The 22464-nt window shown below is 41.2% G+C and overlaps 1 protein-coding gene across 1 annotated transcript; it reads left to right on the top strand.

The window, feature by feature from the left end:
- Positions 1-3964: 3964 nt before the first annotated feature.
- irf2bp2a (interferon regulatory factor 2 binding protein 2a) lies at positions 3965-6520 on the top strand. Its single transcript, XM_030772589.1, has 2 exons — positions 3965-5016; positions 5396-6520. The coding sequence occupies exons 1-2, from the start codon at positions 4191-4193 to the stop codon at positions 6109-6111; spliced, it is 1542 nt and encodes a 513-aa protein (XP_030628449.1). The 5' UTR covers positions 3965-4190; the 3' UTR covers positions 6112-6520.
- The last annotated feature ends 15944 nt before the right edge of the window (positions 6521-22464 follow it).

A 22464-nucleotide genomic window follows, 5' to 3' on the forward strand; every position in this document is an offset into this window, starting at 1 on the left:
CAGGAGTTGGCCTACATCCAGTGTAATCATGCTGCTGAGCAGAAATGAGGCCTTTGGCAGCACACCAGGTTTCTGAGAACAAAGATGTGAGCCTCTAATGTTGGCGGCATTGCCTGCTTGGCATCCTCTACCGTTTCCCAGCAGCCCCTGCTATGGCTGACTGCCAGCCCCCTCATCCCCCCTCTCCTGCTGGGACTGCAAAGAGGATCTGAATAAAGAGAGAGAGAGAGAGAGAGAGAGAGAGAGAGAGAGAGAAGCAAGACAGACTTGTTTTTCTCTTGGGCTCCTCTGCTCTGCCCCAATGACATCACCCCTGCAGCCCCCAGCCCTGTTAGATTCCTGCCGCCCAGTACAGATTTTTGTTCCTCTGTCAGGTCCTCCATTTTAACTGAATTCCTCCATTTTATAATTATGTCAGGGACGCTGTCTGGACACTTTAGTTCTTGCCTGTCAGAGTATTAACTGAAAATGTATAACATGATATTCACATAAAAATACATCTCTTGTATGTTTATTTGATTAAAGGGAATAATTTTGTATTTTTGTAGTTGTGGTGCAAAAATCATGTAGACTTTTAAACAGTATGGAAATCCACTGAACTAATCTATTTAATCTAAACTGTTCAGTACTAAAGCAAATGCTACATTATCTCCAAAAATGGGAGCATATTCCCCATAGACACTGTAAAAGTTTTTATCAGGGTATTTCCCAACCCACAAGAATGCGTTGCACTTAAACTTTCACCTTGGGTCACTGAGTTTATGAAACATGACTTGTAAAAGTGAAATTGTCATGAAGACTACAAAGGTCACTAGACAGGCAACAATGATTAAAGAAAAAAACCAAAACAAACAACAACAAAAAAACAGAGTGTTCCTATTTAACTTCTGTGTGGAACTGAAAAGAAAAATAGCAAAACTATAAACAGGATGTTACTTGTCAGTAGGGGTATCCTGGTGTGCACTGAGTTACCATGGTTACCCTTTCCTGTGAAAATTGCAGCCAATCAAGAAGTGGAAAAGAGATGTTAGTGAGACAGAGTCTCTGGCATTTAGTAGACAATGAAACACAATGCCATTCAGTTCAGAATTCTGTTTTAGACTAACAATTATACGACCTACACTCTCTCTGTTGCTCTACACAGCTATACCTGGAGACTGCACATAGTTTTTATCTGGTGGAGTTACATGGTCTTAGTGGCAATTTTTACTTAATGGCAAGCAGAAATTAGTTATCAGAGCTAAGTAGTCATGGAAAGATGACCACCTTAAAAAAGTGAATGACTTTTGTTCTCCATATTTTCTAATCAATGTAGGTACATTCCAAAGTTATCCATTTAATCAGTCTTTCTGACTTACAGTACAATACATCTTCAAAGGCATGTCAAAAACAATGCCACTGTACACATCTTGCATTACCACATCTGCAGTGAAACTGTTATATAACAAAATGAAGGCAAGTCCTACAAGACAAAGATAGATAGATAAAGAGAGAGAGAGAGAGAGAGAGAGAGAGAGACAGAGACGGAGAGAGAGAGAGAGAGAGAGAGAGAGAGAGAGAGAGAGAGAGAACAGTGCACTACTTATGTGGAAAACTTCATAGAGAAATTATAATAAGAAACAGAGATTAATAAAAGATTAGAAATGTTAGGTTTAACAGGATCAGAAAGCAGCGCTGGCTTGCTTGGTGACAGGGCCCCACAGTGACTTGGGTATTCCCCTGTCCTTTAAATAGATCCTTCACCTGACAAATGAAACAAGTTGTTTTCTTTTAAATATAACCAATGAGTAATAGAAACCTCAGACATTTGCTTTACTCAGTCTCTACACCTACGAACAGAACAGGCCTGCAGCTTTAGCTTTAGCTGACAATACAGAAATACTGGAAAGCCAACAGACTGCATTAACACGGGAGTGTTTATCAAAACAAAGGACATTTGTTTATGAGGGATAAGGCTTTAGTGTTGAGAGAATTCCATTTGTATTTACAAAAAAAATAGCTTGTATGTATAAATTCTCAAAATATTAAATGAGAATTGGATAAGATGTTTTGTTACCGTGTAAAAACGTGACGAAGTAGTTGCGATAATAAGCGTTAATAAGACTACCGTAATAGCTGATGGACAAGAACTTCCACAAATATGACTACTCGTCAAGAGGGCCTATACATGTGCTGAAGTAGTACGAGAGAAAGAAACGTAACACTGCTCCATTCGCTTTATTGTTATTAGTATTCGGCGCAGCTCTAATGCGCATGATCATCACCTCTGGCAGCGGGCCAGGGGATTTGTTGTTCGTTGGCCGGGGCGAGGCAAGCTGCGGGTACGTGACTAAACATCTTACTTCCTCTTTGGAACGTCACGAGGGCTTGCACAAACACATCCTGCCTTATGTCTGCAACTTTCAGTCGCATTGCCTCACCCAAGCAACCCTAAAGCTGCACTCACTTGGAACCAGTCCAACTCACAAAGGAGAGCCGTAGAAAACAACTTGTGAGTTACTTTTCCGAACACGACTAGGGCGCACTGTGTACTAACCGAGTTAGGTTAGTGGTGTTACACAATCCATTGTTTCACGGCCATGGTCTCTGTGTTGTTAGTTAACACGAGTATAACACAGATTTTTGTTAAATTAGATTTTCTGTCACTATCGTTGACAGTTTTATTGTTTCATTTTATTACCTATAATGCAATCATACAATTAAGCTTATTGTTACTGTTTAATACCTCAAGAGCTGCTTTACAACGCATGTTAAATTTGTGAAACGGTCTTAGTGCAGTTGTGTGACCTTTATATCTTCCTTATTGAACTAAGGCAAGCTTCGGAAATCCCCATGCCAAAAAATAACTTCCGTAAACTCACTGCAAGACACTTAGGGGAAGAACAACAACCGTCAGCGACTGACAAGTACGGTCAGGGTTACCATGCATGGACCCAAATGGTGCTTGCATAATTTTGCTTAGTCATGACATTGTAATTACACTATTCATAGAGCACGTGGGCGGTTGCAAAAAGAGAAAAAATAAAGGACACCATTGTTCGATTATCCGTGTGAAAATGTATAAGACGCAAAGCAAACAGGCAAATGACTTTGTTGTAGCTAGATAACATGGGTCATTGTACTGCACAGATAGCTGAAGGGCAGTGTTATGAGTGACGCGGTACTGGCGTATGGACTGGAATGTAGTCTCGTTACAGAGGACTCGAGGCGCCAATTACTTTCCGTCACGTACATAGTGAGCATGCGTGGAGGGTTAAAAGCTGGAAAATATTAGTGACGCCACCAGTCGACAAACTCTGGTTGCTTAAAATGCATTAACCCTCTCTTGTCATCTACAATTGCGAAAACGTGGTTGACAATGAGGAATAAAGCCGAACAAACTCATCTATTCACTGTTTTTACTCTTTTTTACTCTTATATAGACGAGAGAAAAATGTAGCGACATGTCACGGTTAACGATAACTGTTGTCGAATGTACTGTTCATCGACAGATTAGTATTTATTTATTTCAGTTGCACCTTTAGCACAATTAAACGCAAAAACAGATACACGACAATATACTTGCGCATCGATATATATTCGCTTTATTCCATTAGTTGTCAACGAAAATAAGAAAGGTGACGGCTCACCCTGAACATTCCTCGATGAGAGGCTTTGCCTGAAACAAATCTGTAATGTCTCACCATCCACTTGGCAATCAGTCTAAACAGGGTGACGTTATAAGGTTCACAAGCACTGCTGAAAAGGCAGCGACGAATTCGACCGTTCTATTGTTGCAGTTCAAGCTTTTTCTACCTCTGTCTGTGTGGTTAGTGTTGTATTTCTGGCTGCGGTTCAAATGATTAAATGTAAAAGGGGCAGAGTCTTCTTCACAGAGCATGCGCTAGAGGGGGGCTGTCGAAGAATCAAGTAAATAGAATTGGAGCTGGAACTACAAGTTAGTGTTCGGCGATGACGTCACTGCTCCACATTGAGCTAGCTGTGTAGTAGTGAGTGAGGGAGATAGATAGAGGCGCGCCGTAGTAAAGTACACACTACTATGAAGTTCGGTTTGTAACTTAATTGTTATTGCTGTTGTCTACAGAGGACGACTCAGAGAAGAGGAACTTGCAGTGAGTGGTTTTTACAGAGTGGAGTTGAAACCTAGGACATTTTAGAGGAAGATTTTTGGTCAGTTTTAACAAAAAACGATGTCGTCTGCGGCAGTAGCTGCTTCAAGAAGGCAGTCATGTTATTTATGTGACTTGCCCCGCATGCCGTGGGCTATGATATGGGATTTTACTGAGCCTGTTTGCAGAGGATGTGTTAACTACGAGGGAGCAGACCGGATCGAGTTTGTGATTGAAACAGCACGGCAGCTAAAGAGAGCCCATGGATTCCAGGAAGGTAGATCTCCAGGACCAGGGAAACCTCAGCTCTCGGGTAAGGAGATTCAGTCAATCAACCATTCGACAGGAGATCCAGGATTGCGGCCGCCGCAACCACTGGACCGCTACCCTCTCTCCTCAGACCGTCCGCCTAAATTGGGCCCAGAGTATCAATCTGGAAGACAGGCAAATGGCATTCCTGTCCCTAACGGATTCTCTAAATCGGACGATCCACCAGAGCTGAACCGCCAGAGCCCTAACCCTCGCAGGACAGGCACTGTCCCTCCAAATTTAGTGCCTTTAATGAACGGGGGCATGCCTTCCGTGCACGCCATAAACGGCAGACCGGGGCAGATGGGACTTTCAGCCGCACTCACGGCGGCTAGTCCCGGCGAGCTGAGCGGCAAGCGACCAGCGTCCGTCTCTAGCACGGAGCATGAGAGGGAGGTTAAAGACAAGCACAGACCGGACAGCTTAACGCCAGAAATCAGCGACAGCCACAAGACCAGGTCAGAGGACTGGATAAGCAAGGGACCTAAAACAGTGAAGGATCTAATGTCTCTCAACCCTTTCGACGGCAGGTTTAAGAGGGACCATGCCATGCAACAAAGGGTGATGTACGAAACCGGCGCCCAAGCCTCCAAATCAGGTACAGTAATCTCAAACAATATTTTCATGCAGCGAAGAAAGTGATCCAGATATGCTTCATCCATAATCAAACTTAATTTCGTCACAAACGTTCATGCGAATGAGAGGATTCTGACATGAGTCAGCTTCGAAGCATCAGGGTTGTAAATGAAAATTTCCGCTGATCAAAGCTTATCGAGCAGTTGCATGTGGCGCATTTTCAGGACAGCTCGTTGTTTCGTTTTAGGTTAGGATGTAATACTGTTGTATAACATGCAATAACGACCACAGAAGAGTAATACAAGAGAATACACATTGTACTGATATTTAGTAAAGCCCACTTCGGGTCATAGTCGCCATGCTTTGTTTAATATGTCGACCTTATTCTGTCTTTCCCACAGACAGGGGAAAACACCCCAGGAACATGAAGAGAAAAGCTTCTCCGGAGCCAGAGGGAGAAGGCACAGCCGGGAAGATTAACGGAGATGGTCAACAATGGCTACCGCCCCCGGATGGCTTGAAAATGCCACCGGTGCCACCACCAACCTTCAGCTCTCCACCATCCACAATATCACCACACTCACGCACCACCCCGCCTGAGGCCGCACAGAATGGCCAGTCTCCTATGGCCGCACTGATTATGGCGGCAGACAACGCCGGTGGAAATAGCTCGCCCAAGGACGCAAATCAGGTCCACTCGACGACGCGGAGAAACAGCAGCAGCCCGCTCTCGCCGTCGTCCATGAACCAGAGGAGGTTGACCCAGAGGGATGGCTCGGGCGCGGGAACGCCTCACGTGCCAGGCATGGACCAAGTGCACCCCCAAAGCATTCCGGACTCCTCCGTTCCCAGCAGCATACCCCTCTGCTGCACGCTGTGTCACGAACGCCTGGAAGACACGCACTTCGTCCAGTGCCCCTCTGTGCCCTCTCACAAGTTCTGCTTCCCGTGTTCAAGGGAAAGCATCAAACAACAAGGTGCTACGGGCGAAGTGTATTGTCCAAGTGGAGAAAAATGTCCACTCGTTGGTTCAAACGTACCTTGGGCATTCATGCAAGGTGAAATAGCGACCATCCTTGCAGGAGATGTGAAAGTAAAAAAGGAAAGGGACCCTTGATTTTATCAGAAAGTTTTTTCATTTTTCTTTTGGAAATACGAAAATATGAATCTATATAAATAAATAAATATGAATATCACATACCATTCAAAACAAAACGAACGGACTTGTACATACTGGACACAAGGGAAGTGTATACTTCGTAAACATTGCTGTATAATTTTTTGATTTTTGAATACGTTGTGTTTCTATATTTTTGAAGATAAAGGTATGTACTCATTATAATGACCTACGTTTCTCTCTGTCGATGTTTAAGATTTTCTTGATGTATTTTTGGTCTGGTGGCAGTTCCTGTTAAACGTAGAATGTGACTAATGCAACTCTACGAGCACTTGGCAAAACTGAAACGCTTCTAGCTGTACTTGTATGCACTTGTTTAAAATTGCCAAATACAATTTCTGATCTTGTATTAACTTAGTGTCTCTGCTTGCTTTTTATACGAGTTTAATCCCAATGCCGTTTACGTAATATTTACTCAGGAATATCAAACAGGATACAAATACGGGACACAGGACCAACGTGATCTTGGGATCTTAAAACCGTGTTTTCAGTTTGGCTTGTGGTACCTATTTCTGTAGATGCAAATAATGAGGTGTTATATGCAGGGAAACGAGGCGAAGTGCTGCGCTTGCTGGGACAAACAAATAGCATTTTTTTGGAGGTTAATGTTGCCACAGCGCCATGTAACTCAGTATTGACACGAGGTGTAGATGTTTAGTGTTTACGTGGCTTACGAGGTCAAAACCACGTTGCTTATCCTATAGCCCATATCCAGTTGGTTTAATGATTAATTTTAACTGTTCTCTAAACCTCTTTGATTGGACGGTGTCGGTACAGTAGGCTAACAGAGCAAGGACGGTTGTACAGTAGACAGAAATGCCGAGTCAGACATGGGTGGAGCTGAGAGAAATCGAATAGGCCTACTCATGAATATGTTCCCGACCCTTAGTAAGTAATCAGTGTTTCTCAATGAAATGCTGGTGATTTGGATGTGATTGTAATTTGTAGTTTATGAAAGTTAAAAGTAAGCACACTGTCCCTTAGAAGTTGCCTTTATTATAGGAGACTGGATGGTTATTGTAGAAAGAAAAGGTTTTATTCATAAACTATTAACTTGCAAATTGTTCAATACAGCAACATAATTTTTCACTGAAGCGTAACCAGGATGAAATATTTTGATATGGGCCAAAAGAATAAATAATGCAGACCTAATTTAACTCAAGGACGCACGCACACACACACACACACACACACACACACACATACACTTTTCAGAGCCCTTTGTATCCCAGGAGAAATGTGATAATCAGGAAGCTTGCTGAAATACTGGGTCATGTGTGACAGTAATGGAATTCCCGAATCAAAGTCTCAGACTGAGAAGCAAGCTTGTTGCTCTCATCTAGTACAGGGCTGCTTATAGAGTTACAAGTCAAATTTAACTCTTAGCTGACTTCTCAGTGATTTCACTAGAACATGTCTACATCTCTGTGCCTGACAAGTCAACATGAAATCCAGAGATAGGAATACCCATAGAGCCATGATGCTTTTTCAGCGTTTTCATCATTGACTAGTTTTCATTCTTCTTTACACCATAACACATATCCTTTAGTAACAGTAGCTCTTTCCTTTTTAAGATAAAATTTGCTGTTTTATCAGTCCTTCAGCATCAGTTTTGATCTAGATTTGCAAGATCTGTTTGGTCTTCTCCAACCTTATGCATAATGAAATCACAAAACTGCATCGATATCTGGACTCAGTAGCTTTAATGTGTCATTAAAATAGGTCATTCATTTTCTGCCACATGTTCTGAAGCAAACCAGAACTTAAGAATGAACAGGCATTCACAATTACCTGTACTGTTTACAGCCGCCATATTCCTCCTCTTCAAATGTTCCAAACACCTTCTGTATGACTCAGCCCTGTTTACATCTGTACGACCGAAATACCATCCAATTTATCTTAGCCTCTACAGGTTCAGCATAATGGATGTTAAAAGACACAAATACCACACAGCCATGCTGCTGCACTTTGTGCAGATCACACTGAATAATGAGGGTATTATTGTTGTTGATCATTTGAATCTATCCAGTAACTGTCTTTTTTTTATTTTTTTTTTCATCCCTACAGAGAATCCAGGTCATTGGTGACCCTTAATATCATGCATGCTCTTTACAACACAGATGAAAATGTTTTTTTGTGTTTTGCCACTAGATGTGTCTGTCTAGAAGCGTCTGCTAAATGAATAAATATAAATTTAATGTAAATGCGCAGGTATGAGGCCAACTAAAGTACAGAGGTGATGGACATTATGTGGATATATAGCTGGTTAACAAACCAGAAGATAACAGAAGGATTTGAGAAAGGTTCAGACAACAGTGTACTATGTAGCATGGTCAAAGTACAAGAATACAAACCTCTTATGATCAGGTGACTTTCAACCTTTAAACACCAACCAGAACTACCTACCCACAGAAAAGAAATAGTTACACTGGAACCAGTTAGTGCATTATGTGTTTCAGAAAGGTCATGGGCTTTATTTTTGTTAATTGAAATTTGATATCCAATGATACATTGTGATGGCATGACATTTGCTTTGTCAGCTTTTCTGGGAAGCACCTTTGAGAAGAGGTAGTTCTCATGTTCATTTCCATAGTAGGAATTCATTCAAAACCAAATTTTCAGTTTTTCAGCTCATGTATGGGAATAGTTAATGAAAAGAAGGACAGCCACTCGATAAACAGTCACTCTGCAGCCAACTGAATAAAATTAGATATAGAAAGCTGGCCACTCCCTCTGTTTTATTATTGGTTTATCTGCACCAAGAAATACATCAATGCTCTGCTGACCTGAGGGGGTTATACTAAACCAAATATAACGTCACACGTGTTACTGAAACCTTTGTTCCATTATTACCAAAAGCTCTGCTGTTGCTTGGTAACATCTCAATGTAGTAAACAGGAGGTGTCTGGATGCGCTTGTGTTGACTGAAAAACAGAATATGTCAGATATATATCCAGCAGAACACCCAGGACAAAATGCAGCAGGTCTGTCATGTTTAGTTCATTTGAACAACAACAGCAACAACAACAGTAACAACAGCAGCAGCAACAAGAACAAGAACAACAACAAGAACAACAACAACAACAACAAAAATAGTAACAATTACAAGTCTGTGGGCAGTTGTTTCATGCAGAAACTGGAAAATCTAAGATTAATTTTTGAAATTGACATGGATTAAGAGGGCAATACATCTTGCAAAACCAATACAGCAACTATTTTTATGCTATATATTTTATCATTGTTTTCACAACAAACAACCAATATCTAAACATTGTACGATGGTTTAAAAAAAATTACAGAGACACAAACAGCCTTAACATCTTTTTCTATATTTAAACAATGAAACATATTTAATTTGAATTTCATGTCTGACTACCATAGTAAGTGGCAGTCTGTGTCGTAGGTCTGTGTAGATAAGTAAATGTAACATTTGTCAGTTGGCTGTTTGGCCTACTATCTCTTATTTCACTTCAGTTAGAGATAACGCAGTGAGCTCATTGGTTAATGAGTAACACATTTCCGCCAGCTCTATCTGATCTGGGGAATAAACTCCTGTCTGTTATTAAACCAAACCAGGCCTTTGTACTTTGACACTCCGGGCTTATCTGACTGAATGAGGCCTCTGACTCACTATGTTTTTAAATGACCTCTTAAAAACAAAGATCAAACAGTGCCATGTGAACACTGACTAACTGAATCACTGCCAGAACTGATTGGTTTTTTTTTTTTTTTTAGTCAAGTATTACACCTGGTAAGCATGTTTGGTTATTAATACTATAAACCTCAAATATGTTTTTTTATATATTAAAAAGACATGTACTTGACATAAATGCTGAGATAGTGAAACTGCATTATTTTTATACTTAGTACATTCTGTTGTAATTTTTTATAACTAGTTTATGTAAAGAGCGTTTTTTTCCCTAGGCTTGCATGAATGCTAAGTGACTTTGTTTTCTTTACTGTGTTTTTATGTCTTTCATAAGTGGGTCACATGTTATTTTGAAGAGTGCAGTAATGCTTTGTGTTCATTTGTGTGTGTGTGTGTGTGTGTGTGTGTATGTGTGTGTGTGTGTGTGTACTTGTGCCTTTGTGTATTATGCCTTTTCATTCCTCTTTTTCCTTTTTTCTCCCTTTTCTTGCTTTTGGATGCTGTAATTACTAGGCCACTAGATGCTACATATTCTCTCTGTCCAACCACCACTGAGTTACAAATAGCTCATGCTCTCCAGTGGAATGTTGTTGTTTTCCTGCTGTGGAAAAACATAAACAACAAAACTAGAATCAATTTTATGACTTAATTTAGATTCCAAATGTCAACATGAACTCAGGTACTGAGTAGTATCATGCCATTGGACTTTGCACTGGAATATTTTCAACTCTCTTCCTTGGTCTTATCTGCTTTGGCTGTTTTGCTCCGTAAAAACTTGTGTTTAAGGGTCATTTTCATTAAATTTCAATCAGCATGACAATGGCTTTCCCACACAGAAGGGGAGGTACTGACAGTAACTTTTTTTTTGAGATCTAATAGGCATGACGTGATTTTGTCAAAGTACAACTTTGACAGATCTATTTTAGTTCTAGTATTGTGAGCAAATGTCATTCGAGTTTGGTACATGGGTTAAAATCTAGCTTTGCGAAACCTACAGCTCAGTAGCAAATGACTGTTTAATCCTCGCTCAAAGCATTTCCCTTCCATTGATCTTTCTCCTTTTTTTCATTGTGTCGTTAGATGGATAAAGATCTGTTTCATTCATTCATTCATTCATTCATTCATTCATTCATTCATTCATTCAAGTGTTTGTTTTTCCATCACTTTAAATGAGTTCTGAGGACTGTACAGTCCATGGAACCATGACAGTTCCTATAAGTGCGAATGAAGTCATTCAGGTGCATTCACTAAGACAGACAGAGAGAAATATAGAGGGAGAAAGACAGAGCGAGAGAGAGAGAGAGACAGAGAGAGAGAGAGAGAGAGAGAGAGAGGGAGACTGCATGTGGGTGTAATGAGAATGATAAATTGTCTGTTTCTCTATAAGTTGTCTTAACACAAAAAAACCGAGCAGGCTTGGACAGAACTGTAAACACCTCACATTAACAATGGTGGGAAAGATCCCAATTCTTCAAAAAGAATAAATATTTCTTATCTCCGTTTTAAGTGTACAGACCACAGAGAACACATCCCAGGGAAAGCAAAATGTAATATGTCTATGAAAATGAAGTCTAGATCAACGAATCCCTTGGGCTGCATTAAACTGTTATAATCTTCCAGCTCTGTCAATTCCTCTACGAGTCACTTCCACTGCAATTACGCCCAACTCCTCGTCTTAGCTTTGAAGTTCCAGTTGTCATGGTGAAGCAGAGTGGGGTGAAAGGACAGAGATGCTTTGTGTGTGCGTGTGTGTGTGTGTGTGTGTGTGTGTGTGTGTCTGCACGTCTGCCTGTGTCTGTTGTGTTTTTTTTTCTTTTGGTAAAAGCTTTGTTGTTCCATAAAAGGATTATTCATGTTTCTCTCCGTCTTTCTGGTCTGCACTGCTATGCAGATGTTGTCTGAAGTTTTTTCTTAGTATCTTCAGCCCTGTTTTGTAAGGGAAAGGTTTCTGTTAACATTATATTTGTATTTACTGAGCCTCTTGCAGTTGTTAGGGAAATCAACCTGTTGAGGCCTTGTTAAACTCCCGTGTTGACCTTGTTGGCTTTGACTGGCACAGACAAGAGAGAACAGGAAGGATTGGAGGCTTTGAGCAGGCATCTTCTGAGGTCCTGGAAAATCCCTTCAGTCTAGCAGAAAAGACATCACAGAGCCACGGTACCTCACCCTTCCATGTCTGAATCCTTATAATTATAGCTGTGTGATGATGGTTAAGATCTATTGCCAGAAATGTGTGTGTGTGTGTTTGTGCATGCACGCGCATGTGTGTGCATGTGTGTGTGTGTGTGCATGTGTGTGTGTGTGTGCATGTGTGTGTGTGTATGTGTGTGTGTGAGTGAGTGTTTATGTCTGCAGCTGTATGTGTTTGTAACAGTCTGTGAATAAGTGCTTTCCTTTATGGGCACAACAATTATAATAATCTAGAATTTGAGGTACTTGTACTTATGTTGTAGTTGAGAACTTGTAGTTCTCAAAATTGAGACAATTCATCTCTGTGGAAACAACAACAACAACAACAACAACAACAACAAATGTTGGACATGTAATGTGGAAATAGAGGGCAATAATATAGTAGCATGCATAGCTGTGAATATAAGAGCGTTGTTACTGAATCTGTGTTAAGCGTGACAAATCAAATGCATGCCCAGGTTGGTGTAATCTTTGAAAGAGAGAGACAGAGGAGAGAGAGCGAGAGAACGAGAGAGAGAAAGAGAGAGAGAGAGAGAGTGGCAAAGGAGGTGCCGAGAAGAGAGTGTGGTCTACATTCTCAGTCCAAGTATAGCTGATACATTGTTTAATTTTAGAGCTGCCGGGGAAAACAAGGTCACCACAAATTCTGAATCGAGGACACGCAGGAATCTGTCTCTTTTTCATCAATCACAGTTTTCTCTGTGGAGTCGAGCCCTGTATCTGTGAACAGAACAGTAATGATGGCCTCTGTTCCCAGTGCCTGGGAAGTCTGGAAGTCTAACCAGCAATTAGGTTGTTGCAGGCCCAGATTTTGGAGATGTAAAAAGTTCCTCTTTGATAGGTAGGCAGTCAAAGGCTCTCAGTGGGTTAATTCCTCCTGGTATAGCTGGCCTGCTTTGCCAAACAGAATGACAGACTGTCCTGAAATTAAGATTTCACTGGGTGTTATGTATGTTATGCTATATATGTAAGTCATGTTCATTTTAACTGTATTAGTGTTAATAACCTTTATTTAACCAGGTAAAGTCCTTGAGATTTAAATTAAAATTTCTTTTCAAAAACCTTTCTTTTATTAGTCCTCTCTGTCTGTATCACACTCTCTTAGATCCTTTTGGTGTTCCTTGAGTGTTTATAATTTTGATTAATATCTGTGTTATCACAAGATAACTGCACAATTACATGCTTCTGTGGCGTACTAAATTATTGTAATGTGCATGTGTAATAAACACTATGTATTGTAATTTAAATTTCTGATGAATGTAAATTGTGCAGCTACATAGATGCAATAATACAGATGTTAAGTTCCCATATGGTTTGTTCAAAAGCATCTGGAAGGGGAAAATGCCAGGGATGTTTTGGTATTAGTTTGATTAGATAACAAAAAATGTAGTATAGAGATTATTGTACATGATTAAAGCAGGAACTGCTTTATTTGGCATCGACAAAAGTTCTCCTCAGTTATCAGACCCTTTTTAAGAATACAGCATTTCATTTTACTTGTCCATTTCTGTCTGTCTTTCTCTGTATTCACATTACCATCTGATGTGATCCTTTGTGCTAATCCCTGTACCTTCTCTTACCTTCTGTGTCTATTTTTATCTGCTTTTCATTCTTTGTACGCCTCTCACACTCTGTCTTCCTTTCACCGTGCCTCTTTCCCCCTCTCTCACTCTCTCTCGCTCTCTCTCTCTCTCTTTGCATCTCTATCATTTGTGTATTTCCCTCCGACTCTCTGTCTCTCTCCATCTATGGCAGTGCCACTGTTACGCTCTGAATCAACCCTATGAAATGGAAATGAGTTCCTCCTTCACCTCTCCCCCCCCAACCCCCCCACCCCCAGACATCAAAAACAGTCCTTTGCCTCCAATGGATTTTTTTTTTTTAGGTCTTGGCTAGCTGCCAAATCTGGAAACTGGATCAGAAGGCAGAGAGAAATAGAGACATAGAAAGACAGAATATAAGGATAAAATAAGACACATCCAAAAGTGCTTCTCATCCAAAAAAAAATCTCCTAATATTCTTTTCACTCACTCCTTGAGTATCTTTTTTTTGGGGGGTGGGGGGGTGGGGTGGGGGGGGGGGGGGGGGTACCAGAAAGGGAGGGAATCAGAGGGAACGAAAATGTGTAATCCATATGAAGGACCAATGGATTGCATTTCATAACTGTAATAACGTAGTCTGTTTCAAGGTAATGAATTCAATATATGTAACTGGTCAGGGAGCCTCCTTTCACTATAATGATTTGATATCCGTGTCTACAGCTATAAAAGGACTTTTTTTTTTGGTGATTGCCCTAATATCCAGTGCAGCAGGAGGCAGTCAGTTAGATATTTGTTGATAACAGGAGAAGGATGAGCACGGATTCTTTTAGTTTTGTCAGTAATCTGGCGACACTGGATTTAGAACTGACACATTCCAGTCTTGAGATCAGCTGTTTACTAAGACTTGTGAGCTATGCTGTCAGGTGTACTTGTACTAAAGTAAGAAAAGAGTGACACATTTTCACTTTTTTTCCTCCCTCTTCTCTTTTTTTCTTTGACGTCTGACAGCTGCATTACCTTGTCTAGCAACTTACATCAATCAAGCAAAGATAGGAAGGAAGTCTTAGCATTACATAAAGACACAACTCACTGTATTGTTGAGGACCTCTACTCTTGGCTTGCTGAGTAAGAGCATTCTAGAAAGTTCTGTTGCAAGAAAGTTTTGGTCAGGGTAGGATGTGAATATATTGATGTCTACAGTCATTCTTGGTGACAGAGAGGAAGTGTCAGAGAGGGGAAGTTAGCCATGTTTTATGTGTCTGTACTTCAGTGAGGCCAGACAGCTGGGGAGAGATGAGAGAAATCGCTCAAAAAAAAAAAAAAATGGAAGTACTGCATCATGTAGCCACCTTGATGGTGAAAGTCATTGGTCAGAGTCAGACAATCCATGACTAATGAATGCACTGATTTGTTCATGGTACAGACACAATGTTCAGTCACATACACAGTCTTCTCTTTTCTGAAGTCTATATTTTAGTCCTTTAGTTTGACTGTTGCTTTCAGATGCTAATTAGCAATACTAACAATTACTTTCAATACCAAACAGATCAGCTTCACATCCAGGCTGTTAACATGCTTTTGTAATCATTTTATGCTATTTTTCCTGGTTGTGGCCTATAACTGCAAGGAAAGTATTTAACTTCCTGAAGGTTCATGTTGGGTTACAACAGATGGCTATCTAAAGATTTAAATGTTGCAATAGCTTTTTTCATCCATATGCTTTTTGGCACTCTCTATCTGTAGGTTGCTAATACTGTGGTGGAAATAACTCACCCACTCATTTCTCCTCTTGTGTTATCAGCTCTAACAGATATAGCGGGCAGTGCAGTTTGGCACTGGCTGATGGAGGAACCAACCAATGCTCCATCAGCCTTTTAAGCTTGTAGGGGTGTTGATGTGACAATAATGACCCACAGAATCAGCTCCTCCACCTGGGGACAAGGCAGTGTTGCTGTTGGCGTTTGTGGCTTGTTTTGTGGAAAGAGCTATAAACCATATGAGGTGCTTTTTAACTGATGCACACACACACACACACACACACACACACACACACACACACACACACACACACACACACACACAGAGACTCTTTCAGATCTCTCATTATTTTACACAACACAAATGACTGGGAGTAATTCTTCATCATTTATCAACCGTATTACATCTGCTGCCTGCACTCTGATCTCTGAGGGAACAAAAAAACACTTTTATCCATTCTTTCCTTTCTGTCCCTCTCTATGATTTGGCTCTACTCAGCATTCAGAGCGATATTGTTTAGAGCGTGACTGAGTGACATGTTAGAGACATTTCCTGTCACCGACAGGTGCGTGTGTTTTAATGTACATCTGTCAAACTCTAGTGTGTTACGCAACAGAGAAGGATGAAGTGGTCCTAATATAACATCCTGAGGGACCGGGCAAGGTCAGGCTTCATCCAAGAACAGCTGTGTTGGTTAGACCCTATAAATGTGTTATGGAGTGAATACATACCTGAAATTCTTGAAATCAAGACTACGTGACTAGAGTATAGTGTTGAGGACCTTTGCCCCAGGGAAGATTGTATAGTATGCTTAACACATTAAATTTGCATATAGCACGCCAATATGTTCTGTATAATTATAATATATTCATTTTAACCGGATGTTTCTAGAGAAACTGGGGGCCCTTTAGGGCACAAACAGTGAGAAAAAAAAGCTGTCAAAAGTCAGTCACTGAAGCCAAGAATTAGTAATATTCCCGACCTGATGCAAGAAGGTTTAAAGGTCTGAGGTGATGTAAGCACAGTGCAGAGAAAGAAATCTATTTATTTTTCTTTCCAACACTCATCTGTAGCTTCAGGCAGTGTCTCCGTAACGAACAAGCCAATGGCAGTCAGAGGGGTGCGGACGTGTCTGCTGAGCCAGGGTGATGTGTTGAGAGAGAGGGATGGAGGACGAGAAAGACAGAGAGAGTGAGAAAGAGAAAGAGACAGAGGGAGGTAGGGAGGGAGGGAGCACCACTGTCTCTGAGTGAAAATGTGTTTGAGGGAGCCTTGGCACAAAGCCAAGCATGCAGTGATAGAGGAGAGAGAGAGAGAGAGAGAGAAATCACAGTGGATTTGGGCTCTCTAGCATGCGGCTACTTCTGGAAAAATCTGCCCCCCTGCCCGCTAAAGCTTCAAGCATGACAGGCATAACAAGATCGACAGAGCTACTCATCCACAGTAAACGCTGTCCCTTTCTCTCTTTCTTTCTCTTTTTTGACACAGAATTGTCAGACCAGTACAAATGCGCTAGACTTGCACAGCATAGGAAAAAAAAAACCCAACAATGCGGAGAGCGAACGAGGGACAATGTGTATTTGAGTCCCGGGTTTAGCTGGCTTTGTCTGAAGGGGGCCACAGATGAACCCAAACTGGAGAGTGAGAGTGTTGAATCAGGAGCTGGGTAATCTGCACATTTTTGTGTTTGTAGTAGGCCTGTAGAAAAGACCCAGGGATAAAAATACACAAATGTTCTATGGTCAGCCTTAGATAACAGCCATCCAGAGAACTGGCAATCAAGTCATTGATGCTGGGTAATTCAATTTGAATCCCACTGTGTCACTGCTCACCGATAATATTACAGAGAAACACTGGCAGGAGCTGAACCAGAGCAATATAAGAATAACATCAACTTAATCATTGGTCTGGCACTGTGTACTTAGGCCTCACCTGTAGTAGGATGTATGTGTTTTGACAAAAAAAACTTCTGCAGCTGATGAAGAGGTAAAAGCATTCTCTCTCTCTCTCTTTCTCTCTCTCTCTCTCTCTCTCTGTTTCTCTGTCTCTCTCTGTTTCTCTGTCTCGATCCCCTTGTGATCTTTTGCTAGGGCCTTATGTGTGCACTATCACATGGTCTTTGCTATTTATAGCTTTGGGACTCAAATGTGACACCTGACATTTCCCTGCCCCAGTGAGCTGTGGAGACGTTTGGCACACTGCACAGATTCCACTCCAGGGTTCATCCGTCTGTTGGATGGAACGAGCGCCATATTTGCCCTTACTATGTCAGCCCTGCAAAGACTGTTTCACAACAATCACTTGCTCAGTCACTCTCAAACACACACACACACACACACACACACACACACACACACACCGGTTTATAAATTCGGCTGTACATGAGAACACGGCGTGACACATGGGTGCTCTCTGTTTGTTTGCTTTTTGGTGTCCTGTCTCTCTCGTCTCATGTTTCTGTGGTGAGATAATTATAAATGGCTAGTTTGACAAGGCCGTTAGTCTTCAGAAGAGCGTCCAGCTGGTCAATAAACATTCTATTTCTGTAGCGTAGGGGAAAGGAGCGTGTCTGTTACATCAGCTTTAGGGAGGATTGGGAAGAACATGCTAAAAGACACTGCTGTGAGTCAGTGTAGCGTTGCTATAGCAACAGAGAGACCTTTGAAGCTTTTAAAAGTATTCATAACGATTTCCTGTCTTACACCACAATAACATTGTCGGTCAAACTTCGCAACTACTTTTGCCGCTGAGATTTTTTTCTATGCACTGTCTCTCTCAAGATTCTTTAGACACACACACACACACACACACACACACACACACACACACACACAGACTTTATGATAGCTTTGAGGCCCTTAAATGTTTAGTGGGAGAAACTGCAAATTGAAGTCTGGTGCTAATGTTAATTCTTGGTCAGTCATAATCAGTCCATTACTGTATTTGCAAGAATCTGTAGTTAGCTCAGGTTTAAAGATGCACACTGTTGAACTTCGTATTTGGCAAATCATCTAAATTCACAAATTTATTTTCTGTGTCAACAGTACTTTCACTTACATCATAGAGGAAATAAGGGTGTTTGTAATGGATTGACTTTATCACACATTGTTGGCAGAATCTCCCTTGAAATAACATCTTTCCATTTTTCTCCCTTCTTTCACACTGCTGAGTCTGTATTTAGCAGAGGTGTCAAAGTCTACAGTCTATATGTTTAATCCTTACCATCTTTCTTCCAGCTTTGGTCTAAGATTTGAATCTCATCACTTTACTCACGGTTTCTCCAATAACAGCAACCCTTCTCACCCCCCTCCCCCCCCCCCCCCCACACACACACACACAATATATATTTTCAACCTTTCATGAAGTGTCCAGAGGTTTGTCTGTGCTTTCATAAACAGAAGCCATGCTTTATAATGAACAAGGTGGTGTTTCTCTGACACAAGGTAAGACTACTTGGCCTACTCACAGGAACTGGCCTTTCCTTTCTTCCCATCATCCTATATTAAGTGTCCTTTCTCTGAAGTTGACCCTCCATCACTGTCTCATTTTCTTTGTGACCCTCTCCAGTATGTTCTCATCACAGATAAATGGATATTTCAGCCTGTTCAAGCTACAGTGCCAGACATTGGGAGAACCTAGCGAATCATGATGTAGTTTAATAATAGACAGGGAAGATTAACAAAATATCCTCAGTTCTTTAATATCTTAATCTGAGAACATACTTTAAAAGGAATTACTTACAGAGGCACAGCAATATTGTCTTTAATACACAGGCTGATACAAGACCATTAAATTTACACTCCGATTGGAAAGAATTTCAGGAAGCCTGTACCTCCCTGTAGACTTCACCCTTTGCTTTACTCAACACTCCACCCTAGCAACGTCAGCATAACTTCATGTGTGCCATAGTGACTCAAGGGGAAAGGTGAATGCCATGCTAGCCTTAGCATGCCAGTCTCTGTGCTATTTGTGCTCCTGCATGAGAGTGAAGTGACAGCTGCTTGCATGTCTATGCTTGCAGATAAGCGTAGTGCTCAGCGCTGTTATTTTAGGGCTTGCTCGCCCTCAGGGCTGGGAGGGGGGGGGGGGGGGGGGGGCTGCTTTGGAGGGAGCGGAGGTTGAGGGTGCATATTCCCAATGGGGCTTTGTGCCAGGATTACTCAAACAATCCTCTTGGATTTTTGTCTGTCTCCACTGGAACATATCTTGTGGACATTCTTCAGAAGGTGGAAATGCTACCCATGCAAGTTACGCATATGGGCAAAGATTCAGGGCCGTGGTCCAGGTTGGCACCCGGTGTCGCCAATCTGTCACTGGTATTTTGAGTGTAAATGGAACCTTCAAGGGCATTGGTTTACAGCCACACCATTCATGTCAGGATTATTTATATGACAGCACTAAATTTGAATTGACTGAATGAAAACCACTTAATAGATTAAGCACATGTAGTTTACTTTATTTATTTATTTACTCATTTATTTATTTTTTAATGCAACAGCCCATCTCAATGGAATTTGTATTGAATAATGGTTTATTTGCATAGAGTTCAAAGGAAACCAGTTGATGACTCTTTTGATGACTCTTGGAGCAATAATTTCGACTGAGTCGACTGAGAAACCGTGGTGTGACCTTTTTCGTTTATAATGTGTCTGAATTCTTCCTTGGCATCCTGTTAGCGTAAGAACACGCTGCGGCATGCATTTTAATTACACCGCTCCAGACATTTACGTGGATGGTACAGGAAGTCTTATAATTTTTCTTTTTTTTTTCTCTTTTCACCATCCTCACCCTTTTTTCTTTATCCAGAGGAAACTCCATCTAGCCTTCACATGTTTCATAATGACTTTGACATAACATTAATTAGAAAAGATCCCTGTGAACTGATTCATTAATCATATTCATCCAATGCACGCTTGGCACCACATTCTATAATGTCTCTCTAGTTAGTTCCTACACATAAAAGCAATCAGTTCTCACAGCAGAGAAAAGCTTTGTATGAAATGACACATATATTTTCATTGTCATGTCTTGTTCCAGAGGCAACTTGACAGCGACAAGTATTCATTATCTGTGTAGTTGAGGCGTGTCATCCATGAGGTTAACATTTAGGAGCCGGAGAGAGCTTTAGCATTTTGTAATGAAAGCAAAGGCAAACTGGGTGGTGTTACTTGAGGGCGAAAAAAAAAAAAAGATGTTAGTGGGTGGAATAATCATGCTGATATTTCTAGACGCTTTTTAAAATACATTTGTCAGATGTACTACGTGATAGCTGTAAGTCTCTTTTGCTTGGATGCAAAATAGGGAAGATAATACTTGATCTGTACCGCAATGTACAACCAAATGCAAGCATATGTAACTGTTTTGTGGTATTTCAGTCATTCATGTGATAGTCTTGTAACACCAAAGGGAAACCCTCAGTCTCTTAGAATAAAGGCATCCCTCATCCTTCCAAGGCTAAACAGAGATAGGCTGTTTATAGGGAAACAAAGGATTGATTAGAGTGGCATAACAGATTCAACCCCCAGGATGCATCTTGAGAGAGAGTGGGACACACAAACAAACAAACCTCTTTGTTGCCACAAACACAGAATTCTATTGTTACATCACCCAGAGCAGTGATGTCATCATTATGGCCCATCCCCAGTGTGACCCGTCAGGTGATCTAAAGAATGAGAAGACTCTTTTTCATTTTTAGTCTCTCCAAATCGGCCTATTCCCAGTGTACTTTTATCTAGAGCCTTCTCTCCATTTTTTTTTTTTTACCACTTTAGTATCTAATTGCACAAGTTTTAAGATTGTGAGTCTTCGTAATTGACCTAAAGGTTTGAGGAGATGTTCATTCTGAAAGTTGTCGGAAAAAAAAACGCTCAGTTTATTTGTTCTCCGCAGTGCGGTGGGCCGGTCAACTCTCCAGACGAGGTGATGTCACAGCGTGAGACTCGAGGAGATGCACTCGGATAGGTCTGCAGGGGCCTCCAGCTTCCGTTAAACTGTGTCATCCTGTCCTGGTTTACCTTTATCAGTTTAGACAGGGCACACAATCAGAAGAGAGACAGACTGAACCAGACAAAGAATAGCTCGAGGCTATGGCACACACTGCATTTGCCCTGACAGTTACACAACACAGAGCTAATGTAGGGCTGAGCTCTCCACTCACTTGACACAAACAAGACAATAACACAGCACACTGAATGGAGAAAAGAGAAACGTTAATTTTACCGCTGGCCAACAGAGAGCAACTCAGATAATGTGGATTATGTAATGACTAAAATGGATGTATTTTGCTACAAGCCCTCCAGATATGCTGTTTTTAATGCTCAGCTGAACACAGACATGGGACAGACTCACTCAGTGAAGAACTGCATCAGACGTTGACTCAAAAAAAAATATTATTTTTCTAATCAGTCACTGCCTCATATGTTATATGAATGTTAGGGGGGAAAAAAATCCAACACAATTCACAACTCTCTGATGTATCATTTCAAACAATATAAAAACTCCCATGTCGATACATAGCAATATGAAATTGCAAAAGATGCAGATGAAAGGAATGTCAGGAGGGGTGAAACGGTTTTGAAGGGAAACCTTGTGAATTTCTTCCCTCTCTTCCATAACTGACACTTGGTGTCTCAAAATGATGTATCTTGTCTAATCCGTTCTATGCGGGTGGGCTCCTCCAGCTGTGATTGCTGATGGAAGGGGAAGCAATGGAAAAGTGTTATCCTGGAGGTAGAGGACAGGAGATAGCTGAAAATACTCCCTGTGGAGTGGCTTCCTACAGATAAAGAACAGGGGACATGAGAGCAAGAAGTATCAGAGTATCATGACTCACCCTACTGCAGTGTCTGTCAGGCCTCTGGAGCAGCACTTGACCAGGGAGGGGAGAGAGGCGGTGGGGGGGGGGGGGGCTTGACAACTTGCTTTTTTTCTTTTGTGAGGTTGATATAAGGCATTTTTGAGATGTTTTCAGACAGGTGTTCTAGAACATCCAGGTTGCCATGGACAGCAAGTTGATAAACTCCATACAATCCACACAGAAGGCATTAGGAATTTTGCATAGGCTGGAGTCCAGGCTAGTCCTCACCCTCCCTAAGGCAACCTCCTAGAGGGAGGGAGAGAGAGAGAGAGAGAGACTAATGTACATGTTGTTTGATG

Source organism: Chanos chanos, chromosome 4 (genome assembly GCF_902362185.1).
Source record: "Chanos chanos chromosome 4, fChaCha1.1, whole genome shotgun sequence".
NCBI lineage: Eukaryota > Metazoa > Chordata > Actinopteri > Gonorynchiformes > Chanidae > Chanos > Chanos chanos.